The following is a 16267-nucleotide window of genomic DNA, read 5'->3' as shown; positions in this document are numbered from 1 at the left end:
TTACTTCTTGAAAGAGAACAATGCCACCTGATAATATTAAACCAGAACAACCAACACTAAGACATATTTTAGTAAAATTTTGGACAGTTCAGAAAAAGTAAAAATTCTTTGGGCAGGTAGGCAAAAAGAGCAAGTGATTTGTAAGGGAAAGAAAAGTAAGTTATCATCATATTCTTTGACATTATATTATTATGTCACGAGAAAATGGAGTAATACATTTAAGATGCTCAAGGAAAGGAATCATGAGCTAAGGATTTTATATTCAGCCAAACTGAATCTGAATTATAAAGGGCACACAGACTTTTCAATATGTAAAACTTTAGGGAATAATGTTGCCACAAGCCCTTCTTGATCCTGAGGAATCGACTGCAGAATGAGTTTCACACAAACAAATTATAAGAGAGACCCTGACATAAGGATTGGTGATGAGCAGTAATCACATAGTGACTTGTGAAACTAAACTTTAATGAGGAATAAAGGGTGAGAGTATGATATGTAATGACTGTATCTTTAGCCTACCTTTTTAAAACTGGAAAAAATGGGGAGAATGTATGCAAAAACTTTTAACTATTTTCAGTAATTATACTAGTGATGGTATTAATACTATTATTTTGAGACTGTTGTATATGTAATGTGGAAAAAGTAAGTAATTATAGGATATCCTAAATTCATCGTTTCGTGTATCCTTGAAAGAATCATGATTTTCAATGTGCAAGAAGGGAGATAAATATGCAATATGATAGAGGCTAATAAGTAAAATATTCTGTATTGGAAATATCAGTTTAAACTCACAAAGTGTATCTACCTATATAGCTCTATCCACTGAATTGGTCTACAAGGACCAACCTAGTAGCTTTACACACTCCTAGCATTTAGATTGGTGTTCTGAAGTGTCACTTCTCACTTAAAGAAACCAGAGCTCCCGGGAGAAATGGCAGGTTTCAGTTCCAGGACAGGAAATTACAAAATGAGCCTTGAACCTGCTGTTTAGTCATGCTATTATCAGATAGCAAGAAAGCTATTCAAGATTTACTAGGGTCATGTCAAAGGCCTTGGGAGACGACTTGAAGAGGCTCTCACTGGCCAAAGATTTGAACTTCAAAAAGAACAGTAATCGCAAATAACTGAAACCCAACAAGTATTTTAAATCCATGAGTTCATAATGACATCATATTATAAAATAAAGCCTAACAGCTTATCTTTGGGGGAATGATGGGAAACAAATTCATTATCTTAAAAATTGATAAATATAAGCAAAGAATCAAGCATTTATCTTGCCTTTCCTATATGAACTGTACTAAATTGTAGATAAAATTGCTACTTATAAAAGCATTCCAATAGATAGATGACAAGGAAATAAAAGAATTAGAATAGCACCATTTTGCTGCCCCAGTGAAATAATGGATCTATGCCTTTGCTGCATTGGTATCTGCCAACTTCACAAAAACAGGGACAACCAGACATTATGAGCCTTCTGTGGAGAGAATACACCACCAAAGGGACAGAACATGAGTCTGATTAAGCCTCTGGACCCAGCGGCCAATCTGCAGGAAATACAACCAGTTGTGATGTCATATGGTCTTAAAGATCTCTGCACTATGCAAAATCATGCATTAAAAACTACAGGACTTACGGCAAAAGTGCGGTACAAAAAAACCCTTTCTCAGTGACACATTAAAATATAGAGTAACCTGATAAAAACAGTAACGGTTTAACATGTATTTTATGGTCAAGAAACACAAATACTAAACTAAATTTGGCACTCTACCTTGAAAGCTCCCTGACGTTTGAGGAGGTGGCATGGGAAGAGTTGCAGCTTGGGAGTGATTGTGAAGTGGTGGAAGGAGGGCTCTCTGAAATTGGAGGCAGGTTGTAACATCAGACGTCGGTGGATGTGGTGGATGTGGTGACCTGTGGCGGACGTCTGAGGTGTGTGTGTTCCTATGCAGCTCGGTTCAGCTGGGAGCCATTTTCTACATTTACCTGGTGTTTCTCCTAGACATTGCACATAAACACGGGCGAGCTTCATTATGCTCAGATGTTTCCAATATATCAATCAAGTTGAAACTAATTTGCCTTCTTAACACAAGTATTCTAGGCAAAAGGACAGGACAGAGAACACAGAAACATACTGAAATGCCCCATGCAGGTGCAATCAGCAAATTTTGGACTGGGAAAAATTCTAGAGGTTAAACAGCTCCGGTTTATTAACAGATAAGATAAGTAAAGGGATAGAGGCAGACCTTGAAGATTAAGAGAGACTTAAAAGTCACAACAAGTCTTTTAAACTGGTAAAGACTGGGGCACCTGGGTGGCTCAGTCGGTTAAGCATCTGCCTTCGGCTCGGGTCATGATCCCAGGGCCACGGGATCGAGCTGCATCGGGCTCCTTGCTGAGCAGGGAATCTGCTTATCCCTCTCTCTCTCTCCCCCTCTGCCCCTCCCCCCTGCTCTCTCTCTCAAATAAATAAAATCTTTTAAAAAAAGGGAAAAAAATAAAATGGTAAAGACTAAACTATACTACCTAGTAACTACTGATAGCTGTGGACTAAGTACTAACACTATTGACCTGAAGCCTTATCAAAAACAAACAGTTGATTAACACATATTTTGTAAGTTGTATGTATTATATACCATCTTCTTACAATGAAATAAGCTAAAGAAAATGTTAAGAAAATCATAAGGGGGCACCTGGGTGGCTCAGTTGGTTAAGTGACTGCCTTCGGCTCAGGCCATGATCCTGGAGTCCCTGGATCGAGTCCCGCATCGGGCTCCCTGCTCAGCAGGGAGTCTGCTTCTCCCTCTGACCCTCCCCCCTCTCATGTGCTCTCTCTCATTCTCTCTCTCTCAAATAAATAAATAAAATCTTTAAAAAAAAAAAAAAGAAAATCATAAGGAAGAGAAAATACATTTACAGTTCTGTACCGCATTGAAAAACATCCCCATGTGAGTGGAGCCCTGCAGATCAGAGCTAGTGCTGTTCAAGGGCCAACCGTATAAGGAAACATTAAGCATGAGAGCATTTAAAAGTCAGGGGAGTGGTTACTTTTGAACCAGACAAGGCACTTAAGCTGGACTGAGTGGGGATGAAAAGGGTGTTTCCCTTATAATAACTAATAATAAATACAACTATACATTAGTTTTCTATGGCTTTTGTGTCTAAATTTTAATACAATGAAAAGGTTTTTGTTTTGTTTTTAAAGTAATATTGAACCAATACCAAAGTGAAGGGAAAAGGAAAAGCCAATTTCCTTCTAAGTGCATGTGGAGCCCGCTTTATCAAATGAAGCTGGGCGAGTGACTCCATTTATTTATTTATTCATTAATAAAACATCCAACTCTTAGTTAGGTGCCTACATGGTGCTAGGACCTTAGGAAACAAAAGATGATATGACCAAGCCTCCAGCCTCAAAGATTTTAGGTTTCGTGCAGACAGCTACTGAAACAGATTAGCTCCAGGCACAGTGCCAATGGCCGTTACAGAGGAAGCACTGAGCACTGTGGGAAAAGAACCACCAGCTGCCTGGGAGAGTCGGGGGCGGTGGCCCAGAGTAGCTTTTGAGTTGGGTCTTAAAATAAAACACTGCAGATGGGGAAGGGATGTTCCTAGATGCTTTCCTGACAGGCTTAATCCCTGATGAGAATCCACCCTATCGGTCCACCCCACGGCCGCTGTCAGATCACCCGGACTCCTATTTGGAGGCACAGTCTCAGACAACTTGGCCCTTCTGTCCAGCAGGAGACACATCTCTTAGCTCCTCCCCTTGCCTGCCCCCTGCACAACCCTGTGCCTCTGCTGATGGTCCCTCACTCCTATCCTTACACTGTTACGGAGATTTAGTCTCCAGATGGAGGCGGCTGTCCTCTGGTGCCAGGGGAAGGCCCAGTGTGTTTAGGGAAGCCTCCATTACTCAGGATGTCTGCAGGTGCAGAATTAGAAACTCAATAACCCATCAAATGAAAAGGAGAGATGCCCCCAAGGAGAGATGAGTAACTGCTCAGAACAGAGAAGCATGGGTTTCCCTCCCTCTTTCAGCCCCTGGGGGATATGCACACAGCAGCCAGCCCGTCCCTCCTCCTCCACATCTCTCTCATTGAACCCTATTACCATGAGCGGCAGGATTGAAACCCAGGGCTTGCTAAAAATGACTACAACCACAAAACTCATTTTTATTAGGCTGAGCACAGTGAATTTAAAAGAATGTAATAAATTATTCAATTAGATGATTATTTTATAAATTGGTTAATCATTTTTTTAACTTGAAGAGTCTGTTTTGCATCACAACTTTTTAAACAGTCTTCCCAAATCCTATTCTGAATGTTAGAAACTATTAACCCTTTTTTTTCTCCTTGTATAATATCCCTAATCCTTCTCACTGGCCAAGGATTGGCAATTAGGTGGTTTGGGCTGACTAAAGAAAATATCATTTATACAAAAAGAAAAAGAAAAATATTTTAAAATACTGTATTATCCTTGTTACGTTTAGTAGACCAGTTTGTTAATATTAGCTTGTGCCCTAATTCACAGACGTAGCACTTAACATCCATTTGTCTAATTCTTAGATCTCCTTGCCTTTAAATGAAAGTGTTCGGGGTGCCTGGGTGGCTCAGTCAGTTAAGCCTCTGCCTTCGGCTCAGGTCATGATCCCGGGGTCCTGGGATCGAGCCCCACATCAGGCTCCCTGCTCGGCGGGAAGCCTGCTTCTCCCTCTGCCCCTCCTCCCTCTGCCCCTCACCCTGCTCGTGCTCACTCTCTCTCTCAAAATCTTTAAAAAAGATAAATGAAAGTGTTCATTAATAAAAGACACAGAGCCTGATGTACTGTCAGTACTGAATAACTGAAAATAGTATGGTCTGGGTAGCCATTTATGGGCTATTTTTTAAAAAATTGTGAGACTTATATATGGAAAGTGCATATGCACAGTTAAAACATAATTATAAAGCAAATCCCCGTATTACCATCCTTGTCAAGAAAGAAAAATTGACAGCATGCCAGAAACACCCTATTTATCCATCATCAACAATACTCCACCTCCCTCAGAGGTAACCACTAGCCTGCCTTTTTTCCTTGCTTTCCTTGATAGTTTAACCACCCATGTGTGTATCCCTAAACAATACAGTTAAATTTTGCCCGTTTTTGAATTTTAAGTAAGTGGAATTACACTGTAGGCATTCTTTGTGTGCCTTGCTTCTTTTGTTCATGCACTGCCTATGAAATTCATTCATGTTCTCTATAGCTGGAGTCCTCTTGTCACTAGTGTTCAATGTTATAAATACACCCTGTTTATCCCTGCAAGTGTTCATGAATACTGGCTATTCCTTCCTAATGTCACACACACAATCAACATGTTGACTTACAAATGCTTCATTAAAGCAACAATTAAAACATGCTAAGTAGCACACTTTCATGTACTTTTATATAATAATAAATAGTGAATAGCTGTTATCAAATATGATGGTAAAAATAGAACAGTTGGTTCACAAAACTGATACTGTAGGATTCGGGTCAGATTTTTACTTGGTATGATTGCCTTCAGCAAATTATATGGAAATGTCCTAACCTGTCTGATTATACTTTTCTAAAAAAATATTTTATTTATTTGAGAGAGAGAGAGCATGAGAGGGGGGAGGGTCAGAGGGAGAAGCAGACTCCCCGCTGAGCAGGGAACACCAATGGGGACTCGATCCTGGGACTCGATCCTGGGACTCGAGGATCATGACCTGAGCTGAAGGCAGTTGCTTAACCAACTGAGCCACTCAGGCGCCCCTGTCTAATTATACTTTTACCAGAGAGAATGCATGGCAGTCTTCCCAGACTTGTGGTAGTTGCTTCCTTTGTAAGCATCAATGAGCTTTATTTTAAACAGATTCAGAAGCCGATTTTCTTCAGCATATAAAGTCTGATTTCTATTTCAAATAGTTACATGTTACCCTTCATGTTGTATGTTACAAATGATGCCAGTTTTGACCACAGAGCAGTAACTCGATTCCATATCTTATGGTAAATGGTAGAGGCGGGAATTCCTGAGTCACAGACAATGTAATGAGAGGGTCCTGAGATCTTACCATAGCTTTTAAACTTCCTTCCATGCCTCAGTTAACATGACCTAAAAATAAAATTATTACTAATTTTGCAGGTTTAGCCAGCACTCAAATTTTAAATTTTTCTATTTTTGCCCGGCAATAAAAAAGACGTTTTTTGTTCTTCCTACTTCAAAACATTTTTTTGTAGGTTGCTGAAATTTTTCCTTTCCATTCACAGCTGCTAAGAGAGTGAAAATAATCTAGAATAGTTAATTACCCCACTCAGACAAAGTGGGGAGGAGAAGGGTTGTTTTTCCCTGTCCTCAAAAAATTATGTGAGCACATTAAAGTTACACTTTTTATATAACTGAAAAGTCTTAAGCTCTGCACTTAACCCTCAACACACTAGGCATTGTAAAAATATTTGTCAAATAAACAAATGTTGAATTAAACCTGGGATTTTCACTCTCCATCTTGTTACTTGTGAAAAAATATTTCTCTAAGGACAGAATTTTATTTCGAACTCCATTATGCTACTGGCTCTGATCTTTAAGTGGATAATACGCTCCCGTGAGGCTGGGGGTCCACTCCATTCCCCGAGTGAGCTGTGGAGGAGGCACCAATGGCCCAGTCCCAGCTGCAGCTCATGCTGAGTTTGTATGGGAAGGTCACCACAACTTGTTTCATAGCAAAGGCCCCCACCAGTAACTGTGTAGGGGGGGCGGGGGTTGGCTCCCCTCCCCTCAGTGGGATGCTTTCCAGGAATAATTCTACCCAAGGGCTTTACCTGGTGTGGCAGAGTCACCGAGTGACTCCCCTCTGCCCTGCCGTCGCTGCCAATCTTGAAGCGACAAGCCTCAGGTCCTTAAGTTCCACAGCAACATTCTGTTAAAACAATCGTTAACACAGTTACTTAATTTTCACACTTTTGAGGTAAACACACTTTAAATTTGTAAGTCAAGGGCTGCCTATACCTACATATTAACTTAAAAAATTTTTTTTTTAAATTAACATATAATGTATTATTTGTTTCAGGGGTACAGGTCTGTGATTCATCAGTCTTACACAATACACAGTGCTCACCACAGCACATACCTCCCCAATGTCCAGTTAATTAAGCCTTAAAATTTCTCCCATAATCATAGAACTTCGGGTAAAAAAATGTTACAACCCTATAAATTTTCTTCTTATTGCTTACAGAATTTAAGAAAAAATTTATCATATATCTGAGAGCAATGACAAATACTGTTTTGTTAAAACTCTGAATCTTTACCTTGGGCAGACTTCTGTGCCATGTAATTTTCTGTAAAAGTAATGGATTATTTCTTAATTCCCTTGAAATGAATACAGAGCATCAATGTAATTATATAGGCTCATTTGTACAAAAGTGCTTTATATGCACCTCACAAGATTTCAGAGGTTTTTACTCAGTTGCAATTTAAAAGCTAAAAGTAACTACTACGGATACAGCTTCATTGCTTAGTTGGTTTAGCTTTGAAACGTCGAATACTTAGCAACTGCAGCTTCAGGAAATCTTGACAGTTAATGCTCATACCTCTCAAATATTCCCAGAATTTTATAAGGTTATTGAATGAAAACTTTAGTGAATTCCTCTTCCACCACTTCCTCTGTGTTTCTGAGTTTGGAGGTAAATCTTACTTTATGCTAGAAACGGCACTTCCTGAAAAGAGTGGCCTAATTCACCACCATACAATTCTCTTTACTTGCTAACCTTACACTAAAAAAAAAAAAAAATTAAAAAAAAAACCACTTTCCACAAAATCTTGGTCAATCTATATAAGGTTTGAGATCAAACTTTATTTAAAGACTACTAAAAATAAGCATGACTTCCTTTCTTTTCATCGCCAACATTTAAGGCCACATCTGTGCCGGCTAACGTGCCAGGAGGCCTTAGGAGCAAAGCTATACGGAGACCGCCTGCACACAGCAGAGAAGAAAAGTTGTATCAACAGCAGCGCAGGTCACGAAGACACCACAGAGGGCTGCAGAAGGTGCTGTGAGGGCCGGGGTCAGATCCAAAAGCCTTCCCAAAGAGGGTATTTACACTGGTAGCTTGAATGAAATACTACTGCCACACAGCACAAGAAAATATGCTGATCTTTATTCCTCAGCGATGTCCTTCCTTTGACATTACTAATTTTCTTAGCAGACTTGGTTTTAGCTACAGTAATGATAAACTGAAGGTGGAGAAATGTTGAAAATAGTTCTAATGAAGACTTTCTAGCTTATCTTTTTTAACAGCCCAGTTGAGTGAAATATGAAACAGAATACAATTTGGAAATATTTCAATGACCTACTATGTATTGTCTTTTCTAGATGAAAACTTTTCAATTCCTCATAATAAAAGGGGAGTTCTTGGGATGGCCAACAAAGGCCGTCACAGCAACGGGTCACAATTCTACATCACACTACAACCAGCGCCCTATCTAGATAGAAAATACGTGGCTTTTGGGTATGTACATTGTAAACTTGTCTATATATATATACGGTTTGGGGCACCTGGGTGGCTCAGTTGGTTAAGCACCTGACTCTTGATTTTGGCTCAGGTTGTGATCTCAGGGTTGTGGGATTGAGCCCCAAGTCAGGCTCTGCACTCACCATGGAGTCTGCTTGTCCCTCTCTCTCTGCTCCTCCCCCTGCTCATGCCCTCTCTTTCTCTCCAAAATAAATAAATAAAATCTTTTTAAAAAATGTGGTCCACATAGTTTATGGGTAACTGAAGATGTAATTTAAAAGCAAAAATAATACAAATACAAACATTTAGAATAAATATTTCATAAGAAGCCCGCTACCTATAAAAAACACAGAAACCATTAAGGTACAGCCATTATTATGTTCTGACTATCCATCCATCCTTCTATCTTCAGCCTCAAGGATATTGTCATTCTTATTTACTATGAATAATACCATAGTGCTTAATCACATAGATATATTTAGATGCAGAAGTGAGCTGAAGCCATTTAAGTGCCTGTCCATGAACACTGTGAAGAGATATATGAAAACTATCCAAATTACAAGTAACTTTTTTAACTGAACAATTTAAAATATGGAAACACCTCAGGTAATAATGACTAGAATATTATTAGCAAGTTGCTTATAGGCATGTGGACCTAAAATGGATGATGGACATACTCTTTATCACTCCAGTGTTTATGTCTCTATTTGATTAGTGGAGTGAACATAAGTAGAAGCTTACTTGGTCTTCCCTGAAATGATGCAGAGTGTCAGAATTTTTCTGAATAAGTATTAGATTATTCCAGCTATTCCACAGGGATAATTACTGAAGAAATTTCATAGCAGTTTTAATTTAAACCACAATTATCCCTTCAGTGTAATGCAAGTGATATTTCTAGACCGAAAAAGCAGAAAGTGTATTTTCATCCAAAAGACGATTTTATATTGATAGATGCATAACCTAAAATGATGTTATCTTCTATTTTCCCTGGTCCTAATAAACTGTATTCTGATTTTGAAAACGCATTCCTCAATTATTTTAAAATCCAAATAAAACTCACAGTTTCTTGGATCATTTAAGTATCTTCCTGTCATCTTAACCACATGATTAGGTGATCCTTCCTATCTTTCCAAAAGATTCCTTCTCAAATGCACACATGACTACTTTAAAATGTTTTATGTCTCCTTTTTCACCATGTCCACCCCCAGATGCATATACCCTGAAGTCTAGAGTGGCATTCGGGGCCTTTACTGCTGACCCCACATCTATTTCAGCTTTCACTTCTGTTAGCCTCCTGACTCACTCATTCAACCAGCATTTTATTAGGCACCTACTATATGCCAGTCATGGTGCTCAGTCCTGGGGAAAGAGTGAAGAGGCACAGTTTCTGCCCTTTAGGGAGTCTACAGTGTATTAGAAAACCAACAACTGTAAGTTAGACATAGGCTATGCCAGTTCTGTAAGAGTGCACTGGGGATACAGGAGAGACAGGACACAGCACCCTCCAACTCCTCTAGTAAAAGCAAACACAGATCCCTAAAGGATGGCAGTGGAGTGGAGGATGTGGTCTCCTTTTGACGATCGTTATTTTCCATGTGATTCACCTTCCTCCAGGGGTATTTTGCTCACTCAATTTCTTTGTCACCACCACACTGGTTTTAGGGGGGGCACTGCACCTCTTTTATTGTTCTAGCCCAAGTATGATCTCAATCGATCCCTTAAATCTCCAAATCAGAGCTGAGTCTGGGCTGAAATATTTAAACAAGACCTTAAAGAACACTAGGGAGAAGCACCATAATAGCAAGTAGATACTCTGACAAAGTGTAACTCCTTCAGGGGTATCATCCTTCTCCACTGTAAGGCTGCCTCTGGTGTTAATGCTTTCTCTTCCTATCATCTCAGAGCGTCCTCAGGTTTATCTGAGCTCCTGGAATCCCAGACATGGTTAGCAAGGTCCAGAGACAGACCCTCCTTTTGAGCCCTAGTTTCTGGTACATGAACTTGTCCCTTCAGATGGATGACACTAGGAATGCCCTTCGGGGAGACTATCTTGCCCAATGGTTTCATAGGGAAAGAATGTCAAAATACAAGCCTGTAAGATCTCCATTCATACATGCATAGGTAGAAGGGGTATATGTTGGGGACAGTGGGGGGGGGATTAATTTCATTATAGGGGACTCCCAAATGGGGGGGTGGTCATAGAAAGCTTCATGAGAAGATGAGATGAGTATTGAAATTCAAGTAGAAGTTAGCCAGAGAAGACTGAAATCAAAATGAGTAAAATCAAATTTTAGGAAGAGTGAAGAGCCTTTGCAGAGGGGCCCTATGGAATAGAGAGAGCCTCTTACCTATAATTCATTTGGTCTGGCTAGAGCTTAGCACCCTAGGGGTGAATGGAGAGAGAGAGGAGGGTAGAGAGGAGGAGACGGTCAGGCCCAGGTCCCAAAGGGCTATGAGTGCAATGCTGCTAAGCAGGGACCCCCACCCAAAGGAGATGGGAAGCCATGGAGGAATTAATTGGGAGCAACACGACCAGGGTCTCATTTTGAAAAAATTCTTTTCAGCAGAAGTGGGGAATTGATTGGCAAAGGATGAAAATGAGACTGGCAAGTCCAGTTTGGAAGCGATGATAATAGTAATAATAGTACCATAAATGAAGTCCTGGCCCAAGGCACTGGCAGTACAGAGAAGCGAGGGGTAAACAGAAAGACTCAAGAGATACTCAGAGTTTGGATTCAACAAGACTCTAGTGACTATTTCGATGGTGGTGGTGAGGTCATGGGAAGAGTATCAAGCAGTGGTATGTAACAGAATCTTCTGCAGTGATGCAAATGTACTACAATCTGTGCTGTCCCGTGTGACAGCTGCTAGCCCCATGTGGCTACTGAGCACTCAAAATCTGACTGGTACAACTGAGGAACTAAATTTACTAAGTTTTAAATTTAAATACCCACCTGTGGCCAGTGGCTACCATACTGGGTAGTGACGGTCTAGAGAAACTCCTAGGATCTTAAAACTGGTCGGATGGTTGATGCCGTTCACCAAGATAGAAAATAGGAGCATATGGGAGAGAAGATCATGGATTTAGGATGGACAAGTTATGTTTCAGGTTAGGATACCTACATGTGAGGCAGAAGGCAACTCTGGGATACCATAAGTAGGTATTCAAGGGGGCGCAAAGGCTGGAAATGGAGACTTGGAAACTCACCATGGCAGCTGAGCTGCAGCCAGACCAGAGTACCAACACTCCCAGGACAGCCTCTGGGCCTTTGCTTATCTTGTTCCTTTCGGCCAAAATCCCGTTCAAGGCTTAAGTCAGAAACCTCCTGATTACCAGAATCAAACTGCTTCTTTGTCCTCCTTGGCGCTCTGTAAAAACTTGCATCTTCTATTCTAACACCTGTCACAGTGGAGAGATGCACACAGTAGGTGCTCCTTCAGTATTTGTGAAACCAATCTGGAGACCAGGCTCTACATCCTCTTTGGTCAGAGGTGAATCTGTCCGTTTATCCCTTGCTCCTCATCCTCAGAATGTACCTTGTGTTGGGCTCTGTGTCATGGTTTCTGACGGCGACAGCCAGAGAGGCAGACAAAGAGATGACTACAGCATGTTCAGTGTCAGCACTGCTGTGTCCATATAAAAGTTCATGAAATGGAAATTGTACCTTCCCCTCAGCCACTGCCTCAACTCAAACACTGGCAAAGGGAACCATTCCTACGTTTAGGGCTGTCTCTCTAGCCCATGTTACTCTCTTGCAGTTGAGAGAACCATCGTTAAGTACAGCTCCTCTCAGGGAGTTCTAGCTCATGGCCAGTGAATATCTACAGAGATCCAAACTAGCATGGCTTTGAGCTTTTATTCACGTATTCAGCGATGTGATTAGGTGCCTACTATGTCCCAGGCAGTGTGTTAGGCATTGAGTACTAAGTAAAAGCATGAACTATGTCCTCATGGGAGAATCAGAAATTAACCAAAGCAGCATACAAATAAATGTCAAATTATCCCCGATAACTCCTATAAAGACAGCCGGGAGCTTGACATAAGCAAGGAGTGACGAGGAGTGATGACTGAGCTGAGATCTGAAGGCAGACCAGGAGGTAGGGACGTGAAGGGGAAGCGGGGGGCAGGAGCACAGCAGACAGACGTGGCAGGAAAGCAACATGGGATACTGAGGTACTGAAGTCAGTCTAGCTGGGGCAGAGCCAGGGGAGCATGCCCTAGGACAGCACTGGGGGGCAGCGGGGAGGCAGCCCATGGCAGGCCATGGTGGGAGATTTTTGGTCTTTATCATAAGGATAATGGGAAATTACTGAAATATTTTAAGCAGGGAGGTGAGAGCAGACTTGCAATTTTTTTTTTTTTTTAGGTTGCATTTTTAAGGGATCACTCTGACAGCAGTGAGGATGACAGATTCAAAGGGTCCCAGAACAGATGTGGAGGAACCATGGCAAAGTGGACACATCTAGGGCTATTTATATTTATGACTGAATGGAATGGAAGCTAATGTGAAAATTTCTGACTAAATTTTCCATTTTTTTCCTTCTATACAGGCAATTGACTGAAGGAACCAAAGTTCTTCAAAAACTAGAATTGGTTCCAACAGAGAATGAAAGACCAAAACAACGATGTATAATTGTTGACAGTGGAGATCTTTATGCCTGATTTTCATATCAATATTTCCTGACAACTTATTATTATGCATCTGATCAGCTGTTTCTATAATTAAACAGTGCTTGATAAAATTTAATTTGAAAGCTGTACAGATGCTCTAGGTTGGCCCTCCCAACACCCAATCCCTCCCCATTTTCCTTTCTTGCCTCTGCCGCAGAGACTATAAAAGCAAAACACTTAATTTCCCAGCCTCCTTTGCAACCAGTAGTGGTCATGGGATACCATCTGGCCAGTGAGACAAGAGTAGAATGCCAGTGGTCCTGTCCCTTCCCCTCAACCAGTCTTGAATGCAGACAGGTCGGAGCCGTGAAGGAAAGGCCAAGAGATCTGGAGATGTCAGCCCCAACTCTTGAGCTGCAGAACCAATACCAGCAAGCACCTATCTCTGGACTTTCTACTGTAAGGCAAATAGGCTCCTGCTTGTTGACATTACTACTGGTTGATTATTTTGCAACTTGTAGCCAAAACCATTCTTAATTTAGCAGCAGTACCTACTGGCCTTCCAATCCTAAAGCATTTGGAACAGAATTGTGTTGTTTGTAAACTACATTTCTGCCCTAAGAAACATGGTAAATAACCAAATAGAAAAGAGGCAATAGAAAAATTCATCATAATAGTTCACAGTTTATACACAGCATTCAGAAAAAGGCATATACTTTGGATATTGTTATCTGACATGACGAGAATGCTTAGCTCTGAGCTACACCAACCATAGGAAAACCAAGGGCTTGGGTTAATCATCCCAACCCAAATAAACCCTGTAGTGGTTGACTCCTGAGATGTTACTGGGGATCCTGCTTTATCACCTGCTCCTTAATCTGAGATTCTCAAACCCATCACCTGGGCAGCTTTTAAAACACAGACTGCTGGACCCTGGCCTTGATCTACTGAGTCAGAGTCTCTAAGTGTGGGAAAGGGACTCTGTGCATTCATTTCGCTCAACCCAGAGGTTCTTGTTTAGCCAGCTGGGCACTAGTCATTTGGGAATCACTGCAAGACATAAGTAACTGGTTTCAGCCCTCTCTTTGTAGTGACTGAGTGCGTGACTCTGTTGGTGGTGACCTTGCTCAGCTGCCTCCACCCGCCGCTGCCACTGAATTCATGCTCTGCTCAAGGCCATTACGTTTTGGGTTTTTCTTGCCCTTTGCGGAAGGTCTGTCTTCCAAGAATGATCTCTCTTTGAGCCAATCTTAAGGAGACGGGCCTCTAATTGACTTGGGGGTTGCCAAAAGGAGGCATATGCTTTTTTTTTTACTTTTCATTTTGAAATGATTATAGATTTATAGGAAGTTGCAAAAATAGTACAGAGCAAGCAGTCCTGTGTACTGATCACCCAGGTTCTTCGATGGAGCTATCTTACACATTTGTACAATATATACAATATAGATTGTTCGATATATAATATATGAACAGTTTCTATATACAATATATAAACCAGGCAACTGACATCAGTCCCGTGTGTGTTATCATTTTATCATGTGTAGATTCATGTGACTGATACCACAGTCAAGTCATGCAACTTTTCAAAAAGACCTCCCCTGGGCTATCCCTTTATGGTTACACCTACTCCCCTGCTCCCCACCATCCATCCCTAACTCCTGACAACTGAAATGTTTTTTGTTTTTTTTTTTAATAACAGCTTTATTGCTATGTGGTATATGCTTTTATACTAGGATTGGAGGTGGACGGGGAGAAAGCATACTGCCTAGGTCACATTCTCAAGTGACCCAGAGGCAGCAGAGTGTTAAGAATGTGTGTTCTGGGGCGCCTGGGTGGCTCAGTTGGTTGAGCGACTGCCTTCAGCTCAGGTCACGATTCCGGAGTCCCGGGATCGAGTCCCGCATCGGGCTCCCTGCTCGGCGAGGAGCCTGCTTCTCCCTCTGACTCTCCCCCCTCTCATGTGCTCTCTCTCTCTCATCCTTGCTCTCTCAAATAAATAAATCTTTAAAAAAAAAAAAAAAAAAAAAAGAATGTGTGTTCTGGAGCCAGACAGCCTGGCTTTGAATCCTAGCCCTGCCATTCCCTAGATGCATGGACTCAGGCAAGAACTTCCCTGTGCCTCTATTTCTTCATGTCAAAGCAGAGTACCTACCATATAGAGTTGTTGTGAGGGTCCAAGGAATCAATAATTTGTAGGCAGGATCTAGAATAGGACCTTTTTATGCTGTATGTGCTCATTAAATGTATGCTCAACAAATTACTGGTGTATGGTGTATAACCTTCAGGGTTGGCCTAGGAAGTTGTATTTTTTAAAAGCTCCTCAATTACTCTGATTAATAATGAGATTTGAGAAACACTAAAGAGGAGACAGTTCCTCTTCCTCTCTTCTGAAGAGTTTTGGCCAACCTGAGAGGTTAAGCTGTTTGCATGAAGTCTCCAGATCCTCTCTCTGGGCCTTTGGATGGGTTCCTCTGGTCATACTGGTGACATTTCAAAGCCTACTGGGGAGCTAGGCTTGCCATGGGGCCTCTCACCAATAGTGAAGCATGTGATGAACGAAATTGATGCTCTGCAGAGATCCTAGTTGAAACAAATTAACAAGCATTAGTCATGTAATAACAAGCAGCAGAGCAATTCTTACTTGCTCTTACTTGCATGAGCCCATATACTAGGGAATTAAACATTTTATCTGATATTGTGAAAGAACGGAGATATTTGCATGGGTGTAAGAAACTGATTCCAGCTCTTTTTTTTTTCAACTTACCTGCAATGCAAAGGTAGAACTCTGCCAACCTTCTAAAGGATGGCAAGTCCCTGGTCCCTTTGTCCGCTCCCACTTCCTACTCTCTGGCTGTAGAAACTTTAATCACAGATCTACATATGCAGTGGTTCTTATTACCACCATTTAAAGGTACACACAGTGATACATCTGTATTAGAATGTATTCTGTATCAGAATATGTATGTTTAGCCATGTCATTTGAAGAAATTGATTCAAGGATTCAAAAGCTTATCCCAATTAACTCCAAATATAAGACTTTGATTTAACCAAATTGAAAGACTCTGATTTGATTAAACAGAAGGAATTCTAGACTTTTCCATGTCTACAAATATGAAAGTAAAGGCATTCTGATGATTTATACAAAATGTTATGTGA

At 41.0% G+C, this 16267-nt stretch overlaps 2 protein-coding genes across 12 annotated transcripts in view; one reads left to right on the top strand and one right to left on the bottom strand.

The window, feature by feature from the left end:
* PPIL6 (peptidylprolyl isomerase like 6) overlaps positions 1-13335 on the top strand; it is a 30987-nt gene extending 17652 nt beyond the window's left edge. For both annotated transcript variants that reach the window (XM_034991784.1, XM_034991783.1), the window contains 2 exons: positions 8361-8496; positions 13051-13335. In XM_034991784.1, coding sequence (XP_034847675.1) covers positions 8361-8496; positions 13051-13162 — 248 coding nt within the window. In that variant the 3' untranslated portion in view covers positions 13163-13335. The remainder of the gene's footprint in view (positions 1-8360; positions 8497-13050) is intronic.
* SMPD2 (sphingomyelin phosphodiesterase 2) overlaps positions 1-16267 on the bottom strand; it is a 41915-nt gene that overhangs the window by 21083 nt on the left and 4565 nt on the right. For 2 of the 10 annotated variants that reach the window (XM_034991779.1, XM_034991777.1), the window contains 2 exons: positions 15646-15691; positions 6811-6908 (listed from right to left, as the gene is read on the bottom strand). The gene's annotated coding sequence lies outside the window, so the exon portion shown is untranslated. Of the gene's footprint in view, positions 1-6810; positions 6909-11453; positions 11531-11707; positions 11900-15263; positions 15473-15517; positions 15692-16267 lie in introns of those variants that run through there. The other 8 variants (XM_034991775.1, XM_034991774.1, XM_034991772.1 and 5 more) reach the window with 7 other exon arrangements.

The sequence above is a fragment of the Mirounga leonina genome, unplaced genomic scaffold, assembly GCF_011800145.1.
Source record: "Mirounga leonina isolate KUSES-001 unplaced genomic scaffold, KU_Mleo_1.0 Mir_53, whole genome shotgun sequence".
Lineage (NCBI taxonomy): Eukaryota > Metazoa > Chordata > Mammalia > Carnivora > Phocidae > Mirounga > Mirounga leonina.
The sequence above is the reverse complement of the archived record's forward strand: the minus strand, read 5'-3'. Positions and strand labels throughout refer to the sequence as shown.